Here is a 10535-nt window from a genome sequence, read left to right on the forward strand (position 1 = left end):
TGGCTACGCCCGCAATACTTGCGGCAGTAGAAACTGAGCTGTCCCATCGAAACGACACGAAAATAGTCTTTTTCTTCGCAGGTAATAAAAATAAAAACATTGCTAAAGTTGCTTTGGCTTCTTCTAAAACTTAACTCGAGAATTCTGGGTTTAATTTGACGAGGAACGACATGTTTTGCTACAATAACTCAACTATTATCCTTCCTGGCGACACTCGACGAGCGGTGTGCAAGTTGCCTGACGCTAACGACCCATTTTTTGGCGCCAAATTAAAACGCTGGAGACACAAAATGTTTCATATATTTCACTTCTTTACAATCTGATATGGTGTTTGGAATAATAGACGCCTTCTCCAGTGAAAATAGTTGCCCGGCCCCTCCTACGCAGACGCTCTTTAGGCTCGTCACGCAATAGTGTTGGAAGAAGATTGCGTGACGAGCTACGTAGGAGGCTAAGATGAACCCCACCTTAGTAGTTTCCATTCTGGTCATTTTACGCATCCATGTTTGGGCCTTGCCGGTATTTTTTAACATATTTTTTGAGCGGTACGTTTCGGTGGCATCTGTCAGGGAAGTTTCATATAAATTGATTGGTTGAAAAAAAACAAAAAACAACAAGAGCAAAAAAAGTTGTCATTGCCTGAAACCCACTTCAACTTGACGTTTTTATTGTGTTTCCCGCGTGTAACGAGTTATAGAAAAAATTAGAAAAGGTGGTGAATTTTCGACGTGCAAAATTCCAGCTGAACAAACAAACTGACCAGTCTAGCCAATTTCACTTGCTATAAAACATAATAAATAAGTGGTTTTAGAGCGCTGAGTTAGAACGACTTAAGCGAGTGTTTTGGTCTTTAATTTAATTGTAAGGCACGCTGCAGCTGAAAAGGGTTTGAAGCGATGACAAAACACACAAACGGTACTAACAAATACGATTCAAAAGGCCACGTGTCGTGCCGTCACCTGGCGACACGATCAGCATAATAGGGAGCTTAATTAAGCAAACCACGATGACAACTACAACGAAAACGTTACCAAATAGAAGATTTAAGGTGGCTCGAAACAGTTAGCAGCAGTTAGATTTTGATGGGTCATTAAAACCACTCTTTATCACTCGATGCTACAATCATGGTATCCAAAAACCGCCAAATCTTTGGTTAACACGTTGTTGTCATTTTCGTGACACAATAGGTTACCATAGCAATAGTATGACCTGCTAAAAACACCCTTAATTGTAGCTTTGGGGACTTATAATTCCAAAACGGCACAGTCAATATTTTATTATATTATCAAATTTTAATAAGCATGATAAGACGCAACTTTTGGCAGTTTTCAAAAAACCTATACATAGGGTTCAGAACCACCTTAAAGTTTTGGGAATTTAAGGTGGCTCTGAACCCTATGTAAGATGAATATAACATGTCTTGCATAAGATGGACTGCAAGACATTGGGTTAGAAGAATTAACATTTCAGCCGGGCTGAACTGAAGGACAGTGGCAAAGAACGAAAACAAATAATCATTGAGGTTGAGTCAGGTTGCAGATGAACAAACAAGCAGCTTGCAATTTTCATATTATAATAAACTTAGTATTTGAAAAGTCGAAGTAATTAAGGGGCAAATTTGTTGTAAATTTAGTCGACCACCCATTTTTAATCTCATCATTGCAAAACTTTGTGCATCCTCTTTGGAGACAAAAATTCATGTCGCAACGTCACACCTCGTCATACATTAAGCGCGCGCACTAAGTAAGAAATATTTAACAATTATTCACAGAAGTGGAGGTGAATAGTGGTGGATATTTACCGAGCCGCGAAGCGACGAGGTAAATATCCACCGCTTTCACCAACACTGAGGTGAATAATTGTTTTAGTATATACCACACAAGGTGAATAACTAGCGGACCAAAGAGTAACTTTATTTGTTTAAGAGTAACTTTATTTGAAACGGGAAGCCATTTTGTTTTTTTTCGGCTGCTCGGAGGTGAATAGTACTTGGCTAATCACCTCTGAGCTAAACAAGCAGCATACGCGAAAAGTACTATTCGCTTGTGTGGTATATACTAAAAGAAAGTATAGGGATTGGGATCGGGTGCGCAAACTTCGCCTGCAATTTACTCTCTTGGATGCTCGGTGAACTCCATTTTTCTTTCCGTATATAAATTCCTTTCCCGATTTTATCCATTTATATCCATTTTAATAACAAATATTAAAAAAAAAAAACAGGAAAATCTATCCGTGAGTAGTTACAAATATTTCACTTTTCTGCTCTCGTGTGAGCGATAGTTGTAACCTAGCATGGTCTTATAACTGAACGAAAATCTCTAAAACCGGATGGTCTTCAACGCGCCTTATTTCGAAAACGAATACTGTGCCATCATTTTTTTGGCTTTTTGGCTCTCTGGCAAAAGTTGGTCTTTACCTTATTTCATGGTAAGTGTTAAAAAAATTTGTCCGTGGAAATATCTCGGGCGCGAAAGTCCTTAAGCAATTCTGAAACATACTATGAAATATTCTTCCATTTAGTATATATCTAAACATAATAAAATTTGACGATAAATTCCTGGGATTCGTGCTTTCCAATGACAGCAAAACAGCGTGTTTACTTTCGCGGAACGCGGGAAACGAGGTTTAGGTACGACATTTTTAGTTTCAAAACAGGTTTGAAGGGTAATTTGAGTTAGAAATAGCAACTAATGTACATATAACAATGGCATATCCGAAAGACCAAAAGCCCTTTGAGATCAAAAGTCTCACAAAAAAAAAAGATTACAATGATTCAAAGCGTAAAACAAGGTATACAGTACGGGCCTATAATCACAGAAGAAATCGCGGAACTCAGGTTTCACGCTGACTTAGCACGCGTTAAGGTGCATGATCGTTAATGAGGTTAAGAAGATTATTGTTTAAACTGGATTACAAATTAACATTGACTCTAACAGTTCCGTAAGAACAAAATTTAAAGGAAAACAGCATTTTGTGAAAGCCTAATTTTGTTTTTCTTCTAAATGCCACCTTGAATGTCTATCAAAGTTAAACATGCGCAGTGCCGCTCCTTTAATCTATTAATCAAAAATTCAGTTACCGCGCCTTTCAATAACATGCGCACTCTAAAATTCAAAGCTCAACCGACGAATGCGTTTTCCGCTACCGTCAATCAAATGTTCGCCAGCTCCTGCCAGCTTCCGACTACTGCCGAGCGCTCGGTAATCAAATCATTGAGCACAGTTCAGACAACGAATCAATGCTCGGCAGTGACCGGAAGCTGGGAGGAACGGAACCACGGAACATTTGATTGACGGTAACGAAAAACGCATTAGTAGGTTGAGCTTTGAATTTTAGAGTCCACATGTTACTGAAAGGCCTAGTAAAGGCTGGGCTTTTTAGTTTTGTAAAGAGGCGGAAAAGTTGTAAAGCAATTACCAAGAAAGAGAAGGAACAAATTTTGCACAAGGAAAAGGAAAAAGAAAACACACTCTAACAAGCCATGCTGCCCTTCCGACCCCGTCTGGGAAAGAAAACTTAAAGGTGCCAAAACGCGAACATGAACAAAACCTTCGCGATAAAAAAAAAAATTAATTGACAAACCACCCCTCCTTCATGTAATATATCAAACACAAAAGACCATGTTTGACCACCTTTCCAAACACTTAGAAGAGAGTTGAAAGTACAACGCGTAGGGGATTATTTTTGAAGAACTTCGAGGTGTTTTGAAATGTGGTCAAACACTGTATTGAGCTCGTGTTTGATATATCTGTCAATCGTAACTAAAACTAAAGAGAAAACGGAGAAATAAAATCGTAAAAATCTGTGCTAAATTTCCTTTGTTTAAACTTGATGAATTGATGATGAGTTTGAGAAGAATAGATTAAACGGCGCGTCCCTAATTTCCTTTGACTTCTTCAGCTCTTTACATTAATGTTTATGAAAACATTCGATGTCTTCTTAACTCAGCTAATACATTATTAGACACAACAGCTCCATGGCTGCGTTGTACCGACATATCAGTCACCCCCAGGAAAGGAAGCCCTTCAGAAATGGTGTCCTGGGAAGTTGATGTCGATGACAACTCCATCTCAGTGGACCCTAACGCTACAGTCGCCCTACACTCTAGTTCTGAGTCTCCCCAAAATTTTACCATTGGTCGACATGATATCGAGGTTACTGCCACTGATAAAGCTGGAAACAAAGCAAGCTGCAAGTTTAGGGTTATCGTTAGAGGTAAGCTTGAACAGTCTCATTTATTTGGTAATATTCTACTAGTATTGTAGTAAAGCTGTAATCTGATTGGCTGAGTTATCGTACTTTATCTGGCATTAGTGTGTCGAGGCTGGACGTCGTCCATATAACGGTGAAGTTTTCTCGTTTATCCGATGTTTCGGATAAAACTATTGAGTAGTTAAATTCCCTAGAACATTGACGAAAGCAAATTGATCGATGTGCGACTTTAATTCATCAAACTGAGCACGTGATCAGTACGTGATGACGTGTAAAGGGTTGAAGTTCAACAACAATTTAAGGTTATTCAGCAGTATTGCATGGGGCATCCTTACTGTGCATAATTTATGGCGTCATTAGCGCGCGTTCGTGCACACGCACATTGAAAACATGGCGGATTTGCCTTGATATTGAGTTCTGTCAGTTGAAAAATGGCTATAGCTCACTAACGAGCTCGGACACCCCCAATTTTTTTCCAGTCATTTTAATCAAGTAATCATTAGCTTTGCTTGAGAAACGACTGATCTGATTTCTATTGTTGAAAATTGAATAAATAAGGAAAATAGCAGCTGCACTGTAGTCTTTTCTATTTTGCAGTTTGATAGCCGTGGCAAGCAATTTGGTTCGAATATTTACACAAGGATTCAGCTCTCTGTCAAAATCAAAAAAGTTTATTTGTGTCCGGCAAAAGTATTGACTTTAGTTTGAGGCGTGCTTTCATGAGTCTGGGCTCACAAAGAGTTAACAATAACTTGGAATGCGTTCTTCTAATAACCATGAAATAACGCTAAAATGAGACATTTTCAATGCCCTCACAGCTCCTTAACGAGCATGGGCACCCCCCCCTCTTTAATTTTATATTTAAAGTTCTCATATGATAAATATTCATTGGACAAAGTTTGAACAAAAATCTATGTGCAGTTTTATTTGAGGGGAATTACCTTAATCCACGTGCCATTTTGCTAAAGCGTGAAGTGCAAGACTATGGTCTGACATGTAGAGAAATATTCGGAAAACGTTACTTGGAGGAAATCTGATTAGAATTCTACTAATTCGGCTACATCATCTATCACCTAGTGGAAATCTCGATCTCGTTCTTAATCTTATAGTTAATTAGAACACAGACTCATGGTTACTTTTAAGAAACCGGTTGAAGCAATGACATTTATAAGCAGCCGGGATTCCTTGGACTGCAAAAGGCGCGGCTTACCTCAAACCTATTCACGGCATGGCAGCTTATTACATCTGCAAATTGGTCACTCGAAAACCATCAACTAGATATTCCCTCAGATCCAGCCAAAAGTTATGCTTGAGGTTCCAAGTGGCAAGATACTCGCAACACTTGGAGGAAGAGCATTCTGTTATGCGGCCCCGAAATTCTGGAACAATCTACCCGGTAGCATTAAACAGGCTTTTAATTTGTTATAACTTGCTATGAATTATTATTGTTCACCTTTAAGTTTTATCAATCTTAATTAATTGTATATTTTATTTATTTTTAATCAATTTATCTAATTGTAAAGCGCATTTGATCATGTACGTCATGGAAAATTACGCTATATAAGTTTTAATTATTATTGTTATTATTATTATTATTATTATTATTATTATTGTCATTATTATTATTATTATAGCTTATACTACGCGCGTTCTGATTGGTCAATAGAGTTGCTAAACCATGTTCTGTTGTACCGGTAAACCACGGTTCCCGATCTATGGCAGCTCTACGCGGGAACTAGAGAACTCGGAACTCTAGAGATAACAAATGCAATAAACAGTTTTGCCTTTCACTGGCTGAGATATCAAGAACACGAAGATCTTTTCATTCAACATACACATGGAAATTTGCAAGGAAAAACAGGACCAGAAGTTGGTCGTGATATAAAGCTTTAAGTTTATCTTTCCTTCCACGGCAAAAATTTTACGCCGGCTCCGGTTACGCTTGAGACTGAAATTAAGGAAGTTTTAAACCTTTTTTGGGTGCTTTCCAGGGTCTGTGGAGGATGAAGTCAGCTGGGCCTGACTGATCAATTTGGGTTGTCAAAAAAGCAGGGAAAATATTTCTTTCTATCAGAAATTTTGAGTTTGAACTCAATGCATGCACGATAAGTGAATTTGATTCCATATAAGCTTAGCTTTCAAGCAATAGTTTTCATTTAGCAAAATACAGAGAGAAACACGGACTTCATAGCCTTCAACTTAAGTAAATAAATTCTGAATAAATTTGTAAAGGAGCGTTCTGTAACTAACCTTTATTCCATATGCAAAACTTTGGAAAGTTGTCGTTAAACACTGCGTTGAATCGCTTCGCCAAACACATGAAGTTGGACTACTTGCACACTTTTCGTACAGCCTTTTAATTTTGTGATGACCGATTCCACCTACGAAACCTGCATTTCTCCTTCAGAATACTTTTGAGTTTATTAATATGCTTTTTGGCTTTCACCGATAACCTTTTTACTTTCGTTTCTTAAAACTTTCTTAGCGTGAAATGCTTTCGTCGCTTTGCTCTGCGGATTTCGTGTCCGATGCGGAGTCTGTGTTTTCATTCTTTCGGTCGCTGTGATTGGTTTGTCGCGTCATCTCATGAATTTGATGAGAATAAGCAACTTGATCACGAAAGTACAATAAATTGTCCTCTCATTGACAGATTTTTTCCATAGTTATTTCATAAAAGCAATAGACCACTCTTTCTATGGGTTTACCGGCGCAATAAATCACTTGGGATGTTGGGAGAATACTCGAAAAGCTTGTAAATCACTGGCCTATCGGCTCGTGGTTTACAAGCTTTTCTCGTGTTCTGCCAACATCCCGCGTGGTTTATTGCGCCAGTAAACCCATAGAAAGAATGGTCTATTGCTTAAGTGAACAATGTAATACCTTCTACGAGAGTTACTTGCATGAAGATATAGACATGTCCATAGTGCACTGAAAATTGTAGTAATACAGTGTTTGTCATTGTAATGACGAACACTGCAACATATTATCGTGTAATTATAATTCTCGGCTCAAATCTAAATTGTCTGCAGAAAAGCCTCACGAGAGTTCTCTTCTTAGGGTATTACTTCGCATTAGTCACTTTTAGCTTAAAACTGACAATAATTTCACTTCAATTCCAGATTTAGAGCCGCCGACTTGTAGTTTCTGCCCAGGCGACATTGTCAAAGAAGGCAAAGGTGCGGCGGTAAGGGTGTTATGGGACAGGCCAGTCTGCACTGACAATTCACACTTGCCCCCGAAAATCAACTACAATCGTCAAAGTGGTGACTTCTTTGGTGTTCCCGGAACATATAAGGTTCAGTACATTGTGGAGGACCACGCATACCCTAAAGGAAACATATATACGGGATGTTCTTTTACAATAACACTTAAAAGTAAGTTGAGTAGTTTTGCGCTGCATGTTCCGGCATTTCATTTGTGTCTTTGCATCTTTGACCTGACGTACCCGCCTCGTCTGAAACGCAGATTCAAAAATAGGTCAAAGTGCACTGAGAAACAATAAAATTGAAAACTATTTCCATACATCTCTTTTAATAGACGTGAAGTTGAGTGTTAAATTGTTGGAAATATTGTTTGAACTAAAAAGTAAATCGTTGACACAAATTGGAAGGACATTTCAGTGAACGGAAAAATTAGATGCACATCAGCTATGACACTATATGCATGGCCATCAAAATGGCAGACATTTCGGAACAAAATTTAAATTGTTATAGGTAATCGTTAGTCTCCTCCACAGCCGTTATTAGGGTCGTCACGCAACGCGTCTCCCCCTGGTGGGGGAGAAGCGTAGCATGACGACCCTAACAACGGCTGCGGAGGAGACTAAGGTAATCGTATGAATGCGAGTGCTATTAAGGATTTACAATACGAATGATGTTTGAAAATTCTCTCAAAATTGCACGCGGCTTGAGGGGCGTTCAATTTGAAAAAGATTCGCAATTTTATCACAAGTTATAAATCTTTTTAGCTCGGCATTTATTGTATGACTGGGAACTCACGAAAGCACGCGCGTTAATTTGCACAGCTGCAATGCAAACTAAAAATTAAGGATAAATTGACCTATTTTTTCAGCCAATCACAATGAAGTAATTTTCTCAGTTATATAAAAAAAACCCACTGAAACAGGAGGATTTAATTAATATTTTAGATTAGATTTTCTATACCTATCGGTATCTATCTCCTACCCATTAGTCTATTTGTAATCTCCTGTCAGATGCATAACTCATTTTACCTATAATGTACCACATGCCTTTGGTCTGTTTTTTATATTTCTATAGTACAACCTCAGGCTGTAATGATAACTATTCATTTTTCTTCTGTTTTTCTTTGCCTCTTGTCGTCACTGTATTTGTTAGTAGTGTAAGTCGTTTAGATATTGTAATTTAAACAGTGTAAAAAATTAGAGCAACATAATGTAAATAGAGCTAGTGTTGTAAGTAAGCGTTGTTTCCCTTGTGTTATTGCAAAAACAAAAACAAAAACAAAAACAAAAACAAAAACAAAAACAAAAACAAAAACAAAAACAAAAACAAAAGCAAAAAAGAAAAACAAACAAACAAAAAAAACACTGAAACAATCCTGATTTGTTTTTACTTGGTTAGGTCAGTTACTTTTATCAATTTATTGATTGATTTGGCTTCTCACGCTCACACATAGTGTTCATAGAAGTCTCCTACTGTTTACATGCATAAACTGATTTAACTGTTCAAATTGACGTCATTTATTCCTTAGGAGTCAGATGTCCTATGTACCCTCCCCCCAAGAACGGTGCCTTGGTTTGTATGAACCGTGAAGATGGCTCCCAAGCATTTTGCCAAGTTGCTTGTGAATCTGGCAGTGACTTCGTTTTCCACCCTCCCTTGATATACGCCTGTGACAGTCGTGGACATTGGGTCGCGTATTCGCATTTCCCGCAGTCAAACTTAAAGGCTCCGTGGCCGGACTGTGCAAGTATGTTTGTAGCTATAATCTACTAAGACATCCCCCGGGGGTGGTACTCTGTAAATGTTTGGGTGTTGGGGTGGGTGTACCGCTAGGATATTGAAACCCTCGTCCTACACTAGACCATGATCAACTTGATTTTGCAACCCCATTCTTGACTTGGCACCAAAACCCCCCCTACCCTAGCTTTCTCAGACTAGCTGTTTTCAGTGCAAAAACTTTTATCGCTATCGCAGACCAACATACGCTAACTAAACCAATATTTTACAAAGTCACTTCCGAGTTTCAATATCTATTATAAAGCCCCTGGTAAAGAACCCCGTTTTAATTTGTACAGTGGCATTTTTCGCTTTTTCGGTAAATTATACTCTATTCTAGACTCACAGTGTCTGATTTCTATGCCCTATCCCAGACTAAACTGTCTAAAAACCATACCCCTCATAGCGGCTCATACCCATATAGCTTATATATCAAAGTACCCTCCTCGGGAGACACCCGTTTGTTACTCAGGCAGTTGGTCTTTCCTCTGATCCTTAGCCTCAGTGAAAGCATGGCGTTAAAAACCGAAATAATGCTTGGAAATTAAGCTATAAACATCGCTTTGGACAAAATCCGGGGGTGGGGGGGGGGGGGCAAAGTTAGAATGTACAACTGTATGGTGTTCAGTTAAAAGCTCCAAAGGCTCTCTGCTTGGCAACGTCACGTCAATATACTTGAGAGTTTTTCAAGTTATTTGCTTTTGCTTCAGGGTATTTGTTTCCTACATTATTATTTGTCAATTAGTTTGCTAGTTGCTTTAGTTGATAATTTCTTTGTAAGTTCTAATTGCATTTCATATATTTTTTTTGTAACAATTTTAGGTGGCGCTGGCCCTTCTGTAGTGAGTGTATTTGCAGAGTTTTTCTTTGATGGTAATCAGACGCATTCTGAAGTTGTATCGGAGTTAACGGATAATTTTCTTAAATTTGTTCGAGGCCCTTTTATTCCACCATGGTATTGTCAAAGGATCAGTGACTGCCGACGTGACAAAGTACACGCTTACGTGTAACACCGGCACCGACAGGATATACATCAGAACCATTGATTTGTTGGTTATGATTACAAAAATAAGTTGTTAGATCCAAAATATACAGTATAATTAAACAAATACATGCTTTAACAACTGAGTTCTTGCCTTGTGTGTGTAGGGTTTACCTTTGGAATACCTTATGCTTCTAGAATGGTGAAATGCGGGAGTAGATAAGTCCCTTTATACACAGTGTAGTATAAAACATAAACACGCGAAACGGGCGCAGATATTGTATTATATATAACTGAGTACATTCTCTAAGTACGTTCTCTATAATAGGCGTCGTGGGATACAGGATAAAATCTCCCAGTTC

At 38.4% G+C, this 10535-nt stretch overlaps 1 protein-coding gene across 1 annotated transcript; it reads left to right on the forward strand.

The window, feature by feature from the left end:
* Window positions 1-2768: 2768 nt before the first annotated feature.
* LOC145498497 (sushi, von Willebrand factor type A, EGF and pentraxin domain-containing protein 1-like) lies at window positions 2769-10211 on the forward strand. Its single transcript, XM_081478419.1, has 5 exons — window positions 2769-2790; window positions 3901-4215; window positions 7332-7586; window positions 8944-9162; window positions 10014-10211. The coding sequence occupies exons 1-5, from the start codon at window positions 2769-2771 to the stop codon at window positions 10199-10201; spliced, it is 999 nt and encodes a 332-aa protein (XP_081334545.1). The 3' UTR covers window positions 10202-10211.
* Window positions 10212-10535: the final 324 nt, after the last annotated feature.

Source organism: Orbicella franksi, chromosome 9 (genome assembly GCF_964199315.1).
Source record: "Orbicella franksi chromosome 9, jaOrbFran1.1, whole genome shotgun sequence".
In the NCBI taxonomy this organism is placed as follows: Eukaryota; Metazoa; Cnidaria; class Anthozoa; order Scleractinia; family Merulinidae; genus Orbicella; species Orbicella franksi.

Bases quoted from the DNA above. Each gene is read 5' to 3' on its own strand.
- LOC145498497 (XM_081478419.1), top strand. From the start codon at position 2,769: ATGATTCAAAGCGTAAAACAAG. The intron at 4,216-7,331 runs GTAAGCTTGAAC...CTTCAATTCCAG, and splicing joins GTTTAGGGTTATCGTTAGAG to ATTTAGAGCCGCCGACTTGT. The intron at 7,587-8,943 runs GTAAGTTGAGTA...TTTATTCCTTAG, and splicing joins TTTTACAATAACACTTAAAA to GAGTCAGATGTCCTATGTAC.